Genomic DNA, 18,064 nt, shown 5'->3' on the forward strand with positions numbered 1-18,064 from the left:
GAGATGTACCCTCTAATACAATATTTTAAAAATAAACTGAAATGCAGTTCGAATACTACAGAATTAAGGCCAATGAGGGGGTAGTGTAGGTAATAATAACTTTTCTAAGTTTTTTGGTGGGTACTATAGAGAAACCAGCAGGATAAAAATAAAGAATGAACCCTGCTCTTGCACCTCCTACCCCCAGACGCCAGCCCCAGCTTTAGTCCTCTGTGGTCTTTGTCACCCACAGCGTCACCTACAGCTGCCCAGCCTCACTCACCGGGTCATTCCTTCATTGATGCTGGCAACAAATCCTGCAATTGACCTCCGTCCAGCGGTGGTGTCGTGGTAACAATCAATGCCAACTATCATCGCCAGCTTCAGCTTTAATAACAAATATAATTTTAGATGCCACAGAGTACTAGCAACATTTGAAGACTAAGTCCATTTTCTTGAGTATCAATTTTAAAAGTGTATCTACCAGTTAATTAAAACTCACAGGCATGTCGACCCTCCAGAGCTCTCCTCCCATCTTGCAGTTCATCTGCAGGGCAATCTTTGTAGCAATGGCCATGACCGTTTGCTGCTTGCCTAAGGTTCGGGCCACCACACACTGGCTTGGGGTAGGGCAATCTGTACATAAGTATTTTTTAATAGCATCGTATTTGTCCTTCCGATTATTTGACAATAGACAGACAACCTAAAAACAAACAAAATGCCCTCATTACAAAGAATTAGGGAACTGATGATTAAGTTCAAGGGAGAGGACAGGAAACGAGGCCCAGCTGTGAGGTATGAATGCCAAGCACTGTCATTTACTTTACTATTCATTTCTGCCATACAGCCAATTGGCATGACAGTAAGAACTTCTAGATACTGCTCATTATATTCAACCAAATGACAAATGCTCATAAAGGAAAGAAATCATGTTAAGCAACTATGTCACTTGAAACTGAATACCATTTAAATTCCAGAACTTAGTTACATATGCTTTATGTGACCAGCCTGGACTGATTTAGAGACAGGGAACAGGGCAATGCAAGTTAGTGATCACTGACAGGTGGACAAATACAAGATTTTCCACAGTTTTAATTTACGATTCAGTTAGGAGCATAACTTTTAAACTTTAAAGCTCTGGTTTGAGAATCTGATCAAACTATAAACTTTCCTAGGCAGTCCATGGACAATTTTGGGAACAAAATGGAGCACCAGGTATGATGATGCCATTTCACCTCAGAAGCGTCATGAAGGTTCACTGTTATTGCTATTACCACTACCAAACTGTTCTCAGAGAAGGAAATAAAACCAGAAGCACATGCCCAAGCCCATACGAATGGCGGCGCCAGGACATGAACCCAGGGATTTGACTGCAGTTTACACTCTTAATGACTATGCTACAGATTAAAACAAAAACAAAAAACCAAAAACTGGACCTAGAAACCGAAAATTTCAGATTACAGATAAAAATCATCCACCTTAAGTGGCTGCCCTCATCTCCAGGCCCTGACACTCTGCAGCTCCCATAAGCACACACTACACGGTAAGACTCCACAAACAGCAGTATCTGTTCCTCACCTTCTCCAAGGCATCCCTCACTCACCCGGACGGATGGGCAAAAGACACAACAGCACATTCAAGGATAAAAGGTGAAAGAGCTTAGGAGAGTGGCTCCATCTATATTGTCAAACTCTCCGGGTGATGTGGATGCCCACTAAAGTCTACAAACTTCTGAGTTTCATGTTTACCTGGGCTAGCCCACTCACTGAGACAGATCTTACACCAGACTGTCCAGAAAGTTTCTATTTAATCACACGATTATACTTCCATGTGTGCTGAACAACTAAGAGCTGGTTTCTACTTTAATGCCTGTTTTTTCCAAATTTTCTACAATAAATAAAGCCTCTGAGTCTGAATAAATTGAAGATGGCTTTGTTTTTCTCCAGCCCTCCATGCCTTTTGCAGAGCACAATAACAAGCTCCTAGCACACAACTAAAGCTAGCATTAGTTTAGCTACTTTATGTAAATAAAATATATTTTGTGGCTAGTTTGGGAACCTAATTATAACATTTGGAAAATGAACTCAAGACTCCAAGATTTACAAATGCCCCTTTGAAAGATGTCATCACTGAAAACTGCCTATGTATCAACTAGCTACTTACCATCTGGGTATCTGATGTAACCTTTTGCTGTAAGACTCTTAAATAGGCTTCAGTTCTGTCATCCACTTCGATCCTGGAATGGAAGTACATAATCCAACATTGAGGAAAAACGACAAAAAATGTACCACACATAAACATTTTCCTGTATATTATAGGACACGAAACATTTCTGTATAAAATCAAACACTAATGATAGCCATTTAGGCAAAAGGCTGTTTCTAACACAAGCAATGGCAATAGTTTAAAGCACATACATTTGAGAATTAGTCCTAATTGATCTTTTCTCCCACCGATTCTTAGTTATTAAAATATAATTCTGTTTATTAGCATTATAGGGAACCACAGCAAATGTTTCAGCTAAGGTAACCTAGTTATTGTTTCAAGTAGCTCCATCACTTTTGAGTTCCCACTCTCTGCGAATGAGTGCTAATTAATTTTCAAAGTAGAAATGAATCGATAAACTTACATTATTGCTTTTTTCATTTGTATGCCCATGGCTGGTGTAACTTTAAACAGATTTTGTATCAATGAATTGGCTGCTTCATAATTTCTTCGAGTATAGATCAATAGCCAGTTATCTAGTGGCTTAACACTAATTAACGGTGCACCTCTTGTTTCTTTTGACCAATCTGCAAACTGTGGATTGTAATCAAACTAGAAGAAAGTTCAGAGACACTGTAAATTCCATTGTAAGTTCTCAGGAATTAAGCCAAAAAGTCTTCAATAATTCTACCATGGCATACTTTGAAACTTAGTGTACTACTACTTATACATTTGAATTCGAGTGACAGATAAAAATGTCTTCCGTGGGAGAAAAAGATACAAAAATGTATCCAAAGGATGATGGCAATTTTATCTAAAATATATTGGCAGCTACTACTCGAGTGCTTACTTGTACCAGGTACTTTCCTAAGTGCTTTAATTGCATTCTCCTTAATCTTTTCTAAAATATTGTAAGGACACCTGTTATTTCTTCATGATGAAGGTATAAAAAATAAGGCTTTGAAAGTTAAGCAACCCGACTGAGGTGTTCGATGCAAAAAGCAAGCTCCAAAACATAGGACGGCAAGGCAGAAAGTGAACACGAATGAACACGAATCAGGGCACAGCACCCTCGTGCCAGTCATCATAGAGGAGAAACCCAGTGTCTTCTGTGAGTCCTGCCCACTTCCCTGAGCCCTGACACAGGGATACATATTTTTATTATTTCTACAGGGGATCATAAAAATAATTGCAACCAAAATATTAAGTTACATTGTTAAATTGTTATTCATAGAACATTTAGAAGGCAGGAAGGGGAGTTTTCTATTATTTTTTATATTTTGACACTTGGTGCTTCATTTACATAAAAAATTTTTAGAATACTTGCTTTTCCTTTTCTGAAGATTATTTATAAAAGGCATAATTTTTAATATTATTATCTCTACAAACAAATGGTCCAGGCAAAGATGAAGCCAATCAAATAACGAGTTTTCCATGTAAAAGATTACTTTAGTGGCAATGTATCAACCCAATCAGGTAGTTAGAAGAATTCAATGCCTTAAAGTAACGCAGGTTATTGAAAAAACATTAAGCCACCTTTTAGCTAAGTCTTACAGATTATTCTGAGGACCAAGCTACAGGCTCCATAGTCTCTAGCGCTTCCCCATTTTCTCTTCCTCAAGCACACCCACTTCTGAAGTCCTGGGCTGCTCCGGTGAGTTGACAGAGAGGGAAAGTGGAGAAGAGAAAGGTGAGGAAAGGATCAATGTGGCACATAAGCAGGTTATTCCTACTTGCTTTATTGTGATCTGACCCAAATCTTACTTGATTGACAACTTTAAAAACTGCCTTACTGTTTTTCCACCTTGGTGAATCTTTTCTGCTTGCAAAATCCTTCCTGAGAAGGACAGTAAGTTGGAGTCAAAGCTCAAACCCCAGTCTCGAAGCTCCCTTTGAACATTATCATCTCTGTAAATTTAACATATTTACATGTCACTAAACTTAAAAGAAACACAGCAAAAGCTAATGGATATGTGCAAATACAGATCCACTCCAACTTACAATAAATTTCAACGTTTCTCTCAGGATTGAGATCCTAGTGAGAATGCTGGAGACGCTTAAATACAATCTATTTTTCTCTCATCACCTCTACGCTTCTCCTCATGGCATTCTTTAATTTAGAATCTGATGCCCAAACTAGTAAACCCTGATGCCCTCAAAGTAAACCCCTTGATACAGCAAAGACAGAAAGTAGTTTATTCAAAAACATTGCACGCTTCTGTTACCTTTTTCTAATAGAAGAATTAGAAAGGCTGCAGGCTACAAAGTTTATTATTTCCTGAAGAACATGAGGTAGCCTCACTTAGAAACATGAAGAACAAGCCACCCCAAATACTGCAAATACTAAAGGAGAAAGTTACTTTCTGTCAACTCCCCCTGAAGGAAGTCACCCCCACAAAACCCACATAAAATACTAAAGAAAAAACTGAAACTGTCTCCTAGTGAAACCGAGACTTACTTATGAATGTAGTCAATGAGTCTTCCTACTTCACGCTGCCTTTGTTCCGGAGTTAGTCTTGTATGAACAGCTAAGTCTTTCATCACATTAAAGTCATTACGCATTTTATCAGTTAGACCTTTAAATAAAATATATTTATACTTAGGCATATGGTTAAAGAAATAACGATCAGGTCTAAACAACATTTGGAGTGTGGGCTGGTGACGAGTGAAAGAGGAGAATTAATTCCAAGGGGAAGCAGCAGCTTTAACAAAAGAGCTTTCGGAGGTGGAGCCGAGAGAGGGGGGAGTCAAGGAATGTGGAAGGACTTCTGAGAAGAACGGGTAACTAATCCACCAGTTTCCTTCCAAGCAAACAAAATCCAAGGGTACCTGTCAGGTAGCAGAGCTCGGGAATGAGCATCGCAGGCCCCGGCAATGTGCCCCCAGGCCCCCTCCTCCTCTTGGGCTGGCTGACCAAGACCGGCTGCTTCAAGTCGGTGATCTCTTGGTTGTATTGCTGCTCGCGAGAGAAAGCGTCATTGTTCACAGCAAATGCCTTGAGTACTCATTTCAGCGGGCAAAAAGGTTTTTTGTTTGTTTGTTTTAAATAAAGAATTGATGCCAATAGCAAGGCTGGTAACCGCTCCCAAATAAAGTTTTAAAAAAATGTATTTTTTAGTCTTCCTAAAACAGGTTGTGATTTATATGCTTTACTGAGTATCTCATCTTTTGTTCCAAAACCTTGATCATCAAGGACAGTAAGGTTCTGAGTCTTGACTTTCAGTCAGAGTTCTGTTTGCTTCATTTTTTGACGTTTTGGTTTAGAAATAGTCTGTGTGACTGTGTCTTCACCACAGCATAATTCCTCTAAAACCGCATGTGGTGAGAACTTACATGTTCTCACTAAAAGCCATCTCACGATAAGCATAAATAGGGGAAGGGAAAAGGTTTCTATGCTACAGAACGTTTTTAATCAGGAAAGTTCTTATAATATCTCCATATTTTCAAGAAGCCAAATTTAAATTAAGCAGTATCAAGATTCCCCATACGGAATCACTGCCTAAAATATGCTTTTGCAGTTTGTGAAGTGACGAAACATAATGACAGTGGCGATTCAACGTCCTTACAAGACGAGCTCTCTGGCCTCCAGCTCAGCTCTGTGATTCTAGAACCATAACAGACTTCAAACGAGTTATCCTCACTAGAGCTTCTGGCCCTGTGTCTTAAAGACCCTCTCTTCCCCACCTTCTCCTGTATCTCACTGACAGTAGATCTTTTTAACACCCTAATTCACATATGGCTTTTCATTTAATAAAATCGCACATCTCCACTGAGCGGACAAAAGGAACCTCACTGTGGCCATTTCCATAGTCTCGGTCTCTCATCAATGGACTAAGGCAGGGGTGTCGCTAACCTTTTTGACACCAGGGACTGGTTTCATGGAAGACAATTTCCCCACGGACCAGGGGTGGGGGGTGGTGCGCAGCTCAGTGAGGTGCAGCCGGTTTCCTAGCAGGCCACAGCCCGAGGGGCTGGAGACAGCAAGACTAAGGGGCACCTGCCCGTTTCTTGTTCCTATCCCATGACAAGGTCCTGGCCACCTATTACAACCCTTGTGAATTAAGAAACCACAAATTCTAGCCTGTCCTCGACTTTCTTTCCATCCAGGAAAAATAGTTAATTTTCTTATTTCAAACAAGAAAATTTCCAGTAGAACACTCATACCTGACCTCTGCTTCATGTGGCTATACTACTTATTTCATCACGCTATTTTATTAGGGGTCTGATAACAGTTCCCCCCTTCACATCACATCACTTACTTGGGACACGTGGCAGAAGTGTGGCAGTAATTTGAGAGGTGTTCCTACTCTCACCCCCTTTCACCCAAAGGCCTTAAGTGTATAGTTCCTGACACGGAACTTGGGGATCCTTCCTGTCTAAACTCTTAGGGCCTAAACAAACACCCTGTCAATTCTTTTTAATGTTGTCTCTACAGCTAAGAAACAGCATCCTAATTTCTATTTGACATTATTGTTAAACCTTCTTAAAACCTACTGACTGTGGCTGGGCGCGGTGGCTCACGCCTGTAATCCTAGCACTCCGGGAGGTCGAGGCGGGCAGATTGTTAGAGCTCAGGAGTTCAAGACCAGCCTGAGCAAGAGCAAGACCCCGTCTCTACTAAAAATAGAAAATAAATTAATTTGCCAACTAAAAATATACAGAAAAAATTAGCTGGGCATGGTGGCGTATGCCTGGAGTCCCAGCTACTCGGGAGGCTGAGGCAGAAGGATTGCTTGAGCCCAGGAGTGTGAGGTTGCTGTGAGCCAGGCTGACGCCACGGCACTCACTCTGGCCCAGGCAAAAGAGTGAGACTCTGTCTCAAAAAAAAAAAAAAAAACCTACTGACTGTGATCTTCCCTTCCAAAGGCCCTTCTCTCCTGCTGAATGTTGTCTAGGTATTATCTTCGATCCCAAATCACCACTTACTACCAAAACTACATTTCTACTCAAGACACTTGATTATCCTTAGTTGTGACAGAGTCTTCCTTTCAGAAAGCACCTGAGCTGAGACCTGAAGCACAAGGGTAAGATCCCAGCGTGCAGAGTGTCGGCAAGGAGGACGGCCTGGGAAAGAGCCCTGGGCTGCTAAGGAGGTTGGGGTGGGGCACAAGCCACGGGGATGAAGCAGCAGCAGGGGCTGCTTCATTCAGGGTCTCACTGGATAAAGACCAACATACTTAACCAGATGCAGGAGCAACGAATGGGAAGTCACCTAATTCCTTTGGGTAGAAGAAGAACGTCGGATGTGTATGAGTTTGAAAATGGATCAGAAAGCAGAATGAATACTAAGCGACTAGTTGAATGAATTAGAAAAATGAGGCCCAGAAAGACAACAGTCACTTAGAAAAGGAGAAAAATGAAAGGATTTCAGATAACAAGATAGAGTGCTAGTTTGACAAGCAATGAGTTACAGAAGGCAATGGAGAAGCCATGGAGGTCAGTCTGAGGTTTGAATTATCCATCACTTATTTGTTTATTCAAACACCTGAGTGCCTACTTAGGCACTGGGGGAGTACATAAACTACAAAATCTCCACCTTTGTGGAAGTTATTTTCCCTGCATTGATCAAGAACACTGAATGGGGCCAGCTTGGGGGGATATAATCCATTCAGTGCTGGCAGCATGTGAGGTTATCTTTGAGACATCCAAATACTCAGAACCACCAGGAGTTGAGCTTAGACATGTCTGGATTGGAGCTAGAAATGTGAGAATTATCAACATATCATATGCTGGAAGCTTGGGCAAAGCCAAGATTAGAGATCATCTAGGGGCTAAACACACAGTAGCAGGGGCCTGGGGCAGAGCTTGTAAGTTAAAAAAAAAAAAAAAAAAAATTAGAGAAGAATGGGCTGGCAGGTGATGGTCACTACTAGTCAGGGAAGGGGAGGATTTTCCCTGACCTTGCTTCAGGTTTAAATCATCATTTTCAACTGATGCTTCCTTTAGATTTGCTGCTAACATACACCAACTCCTCCCATCCCCAATAGTGATCATTAAACAGAAAATGCCACAGCCCATTTCTCACAGTAACCTCTGACACCCAGAAGCATCTAGGTTAGGCATGGTTGGAGTCCTCAAGGAGTACAGAGGTTGCAAACAGTGGTAGGAAAATCAAGCTGAGATGACTCCTGGCCTGTTTTCACTTTACCAGGAATAAGATCAGCCCTTCACGCAACTTCTCAGAGAACCCTCCCCTTGGCAGCGGACTCTGATGCGTTCAGTCACGGCAGCGCACCGGAGCAGCAGCACAAAGGCTACTAGTAAATGTGTATTTTCCACACAAAATATAAATATGCAATAGCTCATTTATCTTGATTTTTAGAAACAGGATATATCCTACTAACAGTGGAAAATAAGTGATGAGTTTTAGCACTTCAGAGATAAGTTTACTATTTTAATTCATACTGTTTTCTAGAAATAATTTTCCTGTACTTTTAACAGCACATCGAACGGAATATGACCTTCTAAATCCCTGGGGATTTAGGGGCCAGATCTGTTCATCTCTGAATACTAAAACAATGTTAGTATGCATTTCTGTATAAACACTTTATTTTCTTCTAGCCGGTACTGGTTCTTGCTGCGATTTGCCTCTCGGGATCTTTTCAATTTGGTGATTACTATGACAAAAACTAGAATCTTTATAAAACTATGTTTGAGGATCACCCAATAAACTGGTCTAGCCTATGTGAACTAAACAAGCCTATCCGAATTTTGCCAATATGTAAATCAAAAGAGTTAACTCGCAGGCAGTAGATTTAGCACAACCGGTATTGAGGGTTCAAACCACCCCTCCAGGTGAAGATAAGAAAATGCTGATTATACAGTGAGAGACAATATGGTAAGCTGATAGCTCGTATTTCCAACTGTTATTGGACCTACTTGTCCTCCACATGCTTCAATTCAAAGCTTTCACTGTACTGGGAAAGGGAACCAGGAGAGGGGACCTGTCATTATGTGAACTGTACCAAGTAAAAGGAGGCATTTTAATAATCTGATGAGTTAAAATCAATTATGCTGGGACTGCCCTAATAAACATATTTATATACAGCTTTAAAAACAATTTGTTCCAAATGTGCACACAACTGCTAGAAAAATGTGAGGATATTTCAGATTCCCACTGAGCTCTAAATACTTCAGATGAAGAGGGTAACACTGGTGCTGGTGTCTCACCTTCCTGTAGTACTCCAAGAAGCTGACATCAGTGCCGTCAGCTTTCTTAAAGGTGCTCTTTGGGTTCTGGTCCCAGTCAATGTCGTCCACTCTGTATGTCTTATTGTTATACCTGTGGGATGACTGAGATCTGACTGCATTTGATGGCATGCGGAGAGCTGATATTAAAAACGGACTAGACAGCATGTATTCTCTACAATTTACAATCGCCTAGCTATACATACAATGCTATGGAAAGAGAAAGGGAAAAGGATTTCTTACAGACTATGCCAGATAGGTGGGGGAAATGCCTAAACTGCTATCAGAAAATAAGTAGAAAGGATGATAATCATTAGATATTTGTTCTTTCCAAATGAGTTACGTTCCCAAAACTTTGATCTTGGCAAAGGTGACAAATATCCCTCCCCTTTTCTATGCTATTCCCACCACTCGACTTTAAACTCTATTTTCTTTCTAACGTTGTAGGCTAGAAAGCTACAATATTTTAAGACTTGCAAAAAGATTTGCATTTTAAAAAAGCAGTCTTACTTGGTAAGAACAATTAAACCTATTAGTTCTTTAGAAACTTGTTCTTGAAATTTATGTTCTTCAGTTTGATGATAAAAGTTGAGCATGAAATCTAGAACAGTCTCACTTCGAAGGACTTTATGACTAACATCAGTGCAAAGCATGATGTTGTTTTCATACTGAAGAATGGAAGTAGTGAAGCCAGGCCAAATCACCAACCTGTCAAATAAAATGCAAGTCATGAAGTAACCTCTGTAAATATCCAGAAGGGTTTTTGTACATATTTATGTTTTTCATCTTCATTAACTTGGTCTAAACTACAAAGTTTTTGAATGAGTTAATTCACTTATTTCTAGATTTTTACATGGTTCCAGATAAAGATTTGTCTTTTCAAGACCTGCGATATACAATAATTATAATAAGTTCCATTTTACATAAATACACTAACTTTATTAAACTATTTGCTACACTGGCCTAAGACTTCAAAAAGCTGCCAATCTCACTGAAAGCACCTACAATTATTATAAGAAACCTAAAGCACTTAGGCTGCGATCTTGATACACCACATTAACTGATGAATTTTATTACCTAAGAGCAAAATACAAACTCATTAATAGCATTGCACAACTATACATGCTTTCCCAGTGACAGATAAATTATGTGATTTTTTTTTAAATCCAAGTTTTCTGGGATGTGTCATTATTATTCAAGCCAAGTTAAATGTTCATTTAACGTGATGGGTACTATTAATAGTCAGGGCAGCAAATTTGATCATTTCAAATTGGAATATCATTTTCAAAGTTTGTGATTAAGCCTAAGGAATAGGCAACTTTCCACTTCATACAAACCTATGATTTGGAATATCAATTGGGTCACTTGGGTTATAATAATTCCGTCCAATTTGTTGCAAATTCATGATTTTCAAAAGCCTAGAAAAAGGTCAGAATAGTTAAAAAACTGAATATTGATAAGTATCTCTAATGCTGCAATCAGAATGGCATGCTATTTAGAGTAGAGGTTGGCAAACTATGGTCTTTGGCCAGGCGAAATCCACCCTACCTGCTGGTTGTTTCATGGCCTATGAGCTAACAATGGTTTTCAAATTTCTTAAAGGTTAGAAAAAAATCAAAAGATTATTTCATGATACATGATTTATATGAAATTCAAGTTTTGGTGTCCATCGACAGTTTTACCAGAACACAGCCAGGACTGTTCATTTACATATTGCCCACGCTGCTTTCACAGTACAGCAGCAGACCTGAATAGCTGCAACTGAGACCACATGGCCTGAAAAGCCTAAAATGTTTACTGTCTGGCCCTTTGCAAAGAAAAGTTTGCCAACCTCTCATTTAGAGAAAAATAAATCTACCAGTTACATTAACATAAAACAAGTATCTATCAAAATGAATTGTCCTATCATCAGTGACAGCTATCTTATAACCAACTTAAAAAGGTAAATTACAAACCCAAGTATTATACCCCACAATTCTAATGCAAATTTCAGCCTCACCTAGACTCTTTCTCATCCCTCTGCAAAAAAAATTCTTTGCAGAGCACGTGTCTTGATTTGGGATTTGGCAAACGTGGTATATACACTGAAAGTGAAGGATCAAGCACGCATGTCTCCTGTGGTGGAACAAGTAACCCGAACAGCCCCAACCCTGCCCCTCTTCCTGATCAAGTACCCACTGCGGGCAGAAGGAATACACAGTCGGCAACAAGCTCCTGAGCATACTGTGTTCTTAGCACAAGCGCAGACAGTTATGGGAAAGATCTGATGTCAACACGATAGGGAAGCTAAAGACAGAATACTTGCTTAGAGCAAGTCAATGAATGCTACATCAGTAAACCACACCTTAAATGACCATCACAATACAGAGAAACCAAACGTCGCAGAATCTAGGTAATAAAGTATACAGGTAATTAAACTTTCAGTTCTTCCAACTTTTGCTTTAAATTTTTCTTAATAAAATGTTGAAAACAAAACACAAACATACCTCCTAAAAATAATATTATAGAACTGCAAACAAGTTGGCGATGTGGGTGGAAGTTCGTTTGTTAAAGTGATCGTTATCCTCACGTGCTCTCCATTGCGGGTCTGACTAAAAACTTCCGTAACCTAAAGCCAGAGAGGTGGAAAACCAAACTTTTAATTCTTAAAGGAAAACTAAGCCCAATCATATCATGCCTATTTAATAAAGCAACACTGAAAAGTACACAAAAATTTTAAATGGAATTTTTAAAAAACAGCTATGAGAAAAGAACGGCTAAGTGTCTGTATTAAGATTCAATTGTAATCATTAAGTTACTGACGTTGATTTCAGAATGATAAAATAATGCCAAAGTATCCTCTGGGTTTATGACCAGTCTTATTAGACAGAAGACCCCTGGGGTCTCTCTGAAAGCCATCTGACCTACCCTATGTTGTGGCAGTTCTGCTTTGAAGTGGAAATCCCCCATGTCCCTCGCCCCATCCAGACATTTGAAATAACCTTTTGCTGTAGTCTTTTAGGTAAAAATAATATTGTTCCATCAAAAGCATGACACCTTCCAATTAGATCTTCGTGTTGAAAAAGAAGAGCTGAACGGAGTCTTCTGGCTTCCATCAGTGGGTTATAGTCAATGTGGTACTGATACAAGGCCCACTGGGGACGCGATGTCAACCGGAAATGGTTAGTGCTTAACCTTACTGTAATTCCCGAAGAACCTGAAAAGTCAGTCACAGTCAATCAACAAAATATCAAGTTTATTCTGCCTTGAAATCTTTCCTACCAGGACAAGGCAGACACAGTTCTGTAAATACAAAGCTAGTGCAGCAGACCACATGAAAGTTCTCCAATGTCTGACTTTGGGGACCACCAGCCTATCTCTTTAGCTGATTTCCTAAAGAATCATATATTTAGAAATAAATCCTCCTTAGACTAAGTAATTTACAATGCAACCAAGCAAATATCTTCATGGCAAAGAGTTTTAAAAGAAAAATGATCTACAGAGTATTTAATGAGACATTTTAAAATATGCAGTTAACGACATCTATAGGCTGGGTGCTCACACCTTTAATCTCAGCACTTTGGGAAGCCAAGGTGAGAGGATCACATAAGCCCAGGATCAGCCTGGGCAACATAGTGAGACCCCTTCTCTACAAAAGATAAAAATTAGTTGGGCATGGTGGGAAGCATTTGTAGTCCCAGCTACTTGGGAGGCTGAGGCAGGAGGATTGCTTGACCCCAGGTGGTGGAGGTTTCAGTGAGCTGTGATCACACCCCTGCACTCCAGCCTGGGCAACAGAGCAACACCCTGTCTCTTAAAACAAAACACCTATAACCTATTTCATCAAAGCCAAAAGAGAAAGGAAAATGGAAAAGCCACGCCAGATCCTTGACTAAACATGTTTTTTCTTCCTAGTAATGCATCGTACAAACAAACATGTAAAATAAAGTGCCTCAATTCACTGTCCTGTGTACTTGAGAAGTAATCTCATAAAACTGTATTCATAATTAACCTACCTGTTTTTGATTCTTTAACATGGTCTAGGTTCTGTCTTGTATTCACACCGAGATCGTGAAAATCTCTACGACGACCTCCTCTCTCTGCTAATGATAACTCCTGAAATCCAGCAGATATCTGGAGTTCTTAAAAAAAAAAAAAAAAAAGAGAAAATTATATACCTGGGCAATATAAAACATAAATAATAGTATTAATTCCCATAGCACTACTATATGTAGCCCAAAGAATATTGAGCTATGCAAGATAATACATAACAATCCTATCAAAATGTCTGAGGATGTATCTGCCAAACAGTAGAATAGTTTCCTAGTTATAACTTAATTCATAAAGTCTTTCTTGTCACAACCCTAGACAAACAGTTACTCCCTTTCAAGAGATACACATCTTTAAAAGATCAGGATGACTAGACTGTAATGCAAGAACTCAGGAGCACATGTTTATTGACCAAGAAATTATTTTTCTATAAGTCTGATAACCATCTAGGGGCCTTGACATTAGTATTTTCCAAAATCTGTCATGATGCAATTATAGCTCCAGAAATTGGTAATTTAAGGGTTTAAATCTATAACCTTGATTTGAAAACCTAAGTCTAAGATGTAACTTCCTTACTATTTAATTGCCCTGAGAATCATAAGAATGGACGGGTGCACCTGTGCATACCCCACCCCCATGATACACATCTCATCCTGGGATAGGTAATAAGGTACTGATTAATCGGTTCATGCTTAGTTCCAAAAGCTGTGGTTATAAGAAACTAAATTATTAAGTCATTCAATTTTCACAATGCATATAATTAAGTATGTGAAATCAACAGTATGATGTGGGCCAAAGAATGAATATGGGCTTTGCAGTCAAGTGTTAAAATTCTAGCTGTCAGTTAACAGGTATGTTATCTTGCAGAGAAGAGACTATCAGCTAATTAGTCATAACCAATCTCTCATTCTTCTCTAAAAACCATTTTATTTTGGGAGTAATATATGCAAACAGACTAACATTTCCACACTCCCTGCAACTAAGCATGGCCTAACAGAGTTAAGCAGAAACTGTAGGATGATATTTTTGGGAAAACTTCAGAGGAGAGCAAATGCTAACTAGTGCTTTCTGTGTTCTGTGCCCTGTCCTGCCCGTGGCATCTACAACCTGGATAAAGTGGCAGGAGGGGCTCAGCTGGCCATTCTGAAACAAGCATAAGTCTTAATGATGGAAGTCACAGACTCAGGACAAAAGAACAAAAAGATCAAACAGTCCAATTCTCTTCTGATCACAAACACGAGAACCGCCTCATTTGAGATTAAACGGTGGCTTAAACAAAATATTTCAGTTCCTGATATACTTTGGAAACAAGTTATTTAATGTGAGAGCTTCAGTTTTTTCACCTAAAAAACTGAGGATAATAAACTTTACAGGCATGTAATGAGTTTTAAATATCACTTACAAAGAAAGCACTTTAGTAGGTACTAGTTTCTGTACCTCATGATTTGCAAGGGCTCTATTTAAAAATTCTTTAAACATGTAACTGTTCATATTTGTTTCCCTCAGTGAGCTTTTCATCCTGAAGACTTCCAGTTTAAAGTATCTATGGCAGTGGGTGAGTAATAAGTAATGCTTCCTGAGTTCAATCTGATGACAATAAGGGGTCATAAAAGCTTGTTTGAAATTTTTCTCTGAAAAATTTTAATTTGTCTTAGAAAAATTCAGTTCTGGATGCAAAAACTCACTTGTTAGTTTCTGAAAATAAACAATGATGAAATCTGTTCCCCTTTCTACATACAGTACTCTTTATAGTACTGTTAAATTATAGTACATTTAGCCAAAGCTTAAGTGTCATTCTACAGAGCACAGATTTCAGAATGGTAAGCATGGCGACCTTGCCAATTCCCCCTTACATGCAGCTGCCAGAGTGATTTTACTCCAAATACAAACCAGTCCTCGCCACTGTGCTATTTAAGGATCCGTCAGTGTATCCACGCCCTTTACAGAATGAAAGTCAGGGTTCAAACAATGTCTCGCTAACAATAAATCTGTTAAACTTGTCATATTCACGTCTAAAATACAGTGGGTACCTGAACATTTACTGTGACAAGCAATTCTCAGAATAATCCCCACAAGAGCAGTGAAAGATGACAAAATAGGGACTTGGTTTGTTGTCCTACATGTTATTTAATCTCACAATGATCTTTACCTCTAAAGGCAGATACCACCTTTTTATAGATAGGGAATTGTGTTTCATAAATTAAATCTAAGATCATGAGTAACTTTTTAAAAAAATCATTATTAGTGAAGACTGATGCATAAAACATTTAATATATTAAAGTATTTCCCACAGTTGTATGTGCATTGTAAGGCTGCATTTTAAGAAAATGTTTCTTACACAGCTTTAGCACATATATTTGTACCAAGTTTTAATTCAATAAAATTTTTCTGTATATAACTGAATAGGTGAACAATAAATCTAAGTTTCAAAAACTTTTAGAATTTATGTATAAATACAGAAAACATATATATACATGTAGTTATTAAATACACGAAGATAATGCTGTTTTACAACTTGTTTTCATTTGGCATAGCAGGGGCAGGTCCCTACATTCTTGAAAATGGCCAAATGGTACGCTATCGTTAAAGTACAATAGTTTTATCCAACTCTTGTCGGTTAAGAGGTGTTTCCAGTTTTTTGGTATTAAGTATTGAGTTAATACCCTCACACAACCATGTTGTACTTACCTCCAGTGTCTGTTGAACACCTGACACTTCCAGGAGTCAAACTACTGATAAAAGGGTACCATTATAGTCACTATACATTATAAAACACTATCCAAATGTCAGTACAATCGTACAATGCCATCAGGGACACCAGTGCCCGTTCTATAATTACCAACATAAGCAAAAAATACAATGGAGAAGCAGGTAAAAAAATATTCCAATTTAATGTACATTTTTTAATCAAAAGGCTTAATATTTCCATTAGCCTTTGTATTTTTCAGTGCACTGTCTTTTCATTTCCTTTGCTCACTTTCCCACCAGATAGCTAATATTATGGATTTATGAGCATGGTCTGAGTATCAGAGGAAGTTGCTCTTCTGTCGTTTTGGCAAGTTTTCATGTTATTATACGTCCTTCAACATTGACAGTATTTGTCATAGTGCAATTTATACTACTTCGAGGTTATCTTAGCATTCATCCATTTTTTCCCCTGATGTTAAGGAATTTCATTAAATTATGGTTAAGTATTTGAAGTACAGGGAACTTAATGCAAGGAATAAATTAACCAGCTCTGCTTTCTAAGCAGCCGTGTGCCCCAACACTATTTACTGAACAGCCCATTCCCCACAGCCATCCCAGAGTTAAAATGTCAACTTTATTAAACCAGTTTCCCCAGTGTGTGTGTCTGTTTCTTTATATGTTTTTTCCTATACAAAAGCCAAAGTTAATAACTACAGGAGACTATTACATCAAGAATCCAAATAATTCATTTTTGTACCAATTCAGTGAAAAAGCACAATTTTTGGAATCAGAACTGATGCTCTGACTCCACCCATTGTCACAACTTTGTCCTCAGTTTTTGCATTTTAGAAACAAGGTTAACCGATACAACACGTGACAATGTGTTTTATAAATCGGTTATAAAGTTGGTCAGCTTTTGATGAAATCACTAAAGATATGAAGAAAAAAGTTCTAAAAATGGCTCATGTAATAGCTCATGTAGGGCCCTGTCATGTCGAGGCTCTTTTTCATTTTCAGGGAGAAAAGAAATCGCGTGGCACTCCACCCACAGCAGCTGCATGGTTAAGAGAAATGTTATTAAGTTATTCTGTGGGACCCTCACGGAAAGGGCCTGAGCACTACTTACTACTCCACATTTAACACTACACACACGCACAGACTCGCTGTGCTCTCCTCACCTTGTGACTTGGCTGTTGCTCCTACTGTTCCTCCTCTCTGCCGTCCACGGCCAACTAACTCCCCCTCTGCCGGTGGCTGCTGAGGTCTAGGCTGAATACAACCAGGTTGCTGACTCTGTAGTTACATGCAAGTAAAGAACAGCGTTCCTTTTTTGTCAAGAGGTCACATTCAAACAACATCAATCTAAGTTAGTAATCGAATATTTTTAAAAAGAAATTTCTTGGAGAGAAGAGTCACCAAATAAGGTCAAGAATCCACTTCTACTATCCTCAGGAAACAGAACATGATCTCACTTGCTCACTTCCTATCTCCTCCATAGACTGTTTTTAATTTATTTTCCACAGCCTCGGCTGATAAAGGTTCAAAGACATTTTCCATAGTTAGGGGTGGTACAGCACTCACAGCAGCGGCACCCACGTGTTGCACCGTCTCCTGACCCCGGGCCCTTCCTCTCGCTCTTGCTCTGGCTCTCCCAGTCATTTTTTTTTCCTAGAGAGGAAATAATTATGAAAACAACACTCAATGTACACAATCACATCTGACCATTTCTACAACGTTACATTTAAACTTACTTGAGATTCTAAAATAAACTTCCAGGCAATTATATATCTTTTTAATCTTTCCTGACACAGTTTAAAGCAACCATCTCTATGTTCAACAAACTTAAGTGCTTCTTGTGGACTGGGCACTGTGCTACGGTTAAAGGGAAAACTCATTTTAACATAAGATTTACGTTTTCAGTTGATGTATTATAAACAGACACAGAAGGAACAGAGTGCTAATAGAATTGAGATGT

At 38.9% G+C, this 18,064-nt stretch overlaps 1 protein-coding gene across 1 annotated transcript in view; it reads right to left on the reverse strand.

Annotated features, from left to right (window-relative positions):
- PIWIL1 (piwi-like RNA-mediated gene silencing 1) overlaps positions 1-17,748 on the reverse strand; it is a 31,116-nt gene extending 13,368 nt beyond the window's left edge. The window contains exons 1-15 of the mRNA XM_012657648.1: positions 17,671-17,748; positions 17,268-17,382; positions 13,368-13,493; positions 12,354-12,568; positions 11,859-11,980; positions 10,710-10,790; positions 9,883-10,080; positions 9,355-9,466; positions 5,014-5,140; positions 4,643-4,760; positions 3,978-4,092; positions 2,609-2,796; positions 2,143-2,215; positions 482-682; positions 263-366 (exon numbers count right to left, since the gene is read on the reverse strand). Coding sequence (XP_012513102.1) covers positions 263-366; positions 482-682; positions 2,143-2,215; positions 2,609-2,796; positions 3,978-4,092; positions 4,643-4,760; positions 5,014-5,140; positions 9,355-9,466; positions 9,883-10,080; positions 10,710-10,790; positions 11,859-11,980; positions 12,354-12,568; positions 13,368-13,493; positions 17,268-17,382; positions 17,671-17,748 — 1,973 coding nt within the window. The remainder of the gene's footprint in view (positions 1-262; positions 367-481; positions 683-2,142; positions 2,216-2,608; positions 2,797-3,977; positions 4,093-4,642; positions 4,761-5,013; positions 5,141-9,354; positions 9,467-9,882; positions 10,081-10,709; positions 10,791-11,858; positions 11,981-12,353; positions 12,569-13,367; positions 13,494-17,267; positions 17,383-17,670) is intronic.
- Between the last annotated feature and the right edge of the window lie 316 nt (positions 17,749-18,064).

The sequence above is a fragment of the Propithecus coquereli genome, unplaced genomic scaffold (genome assembly GCF_000956105.1).
Source record: "Propithecus coquereli isolate 6110/MARCELLA unplaced genomic scaffold, Pcoq_1.0 Scaffold556, whole genome shotgun sequence".
Taxonomy (NCBI): domain Eukaryota; kingdom Metazoa; phylum Chordata; class Mammalia; order Primates; family Indriidae; genus Propithecus; species Propithecus coquereli.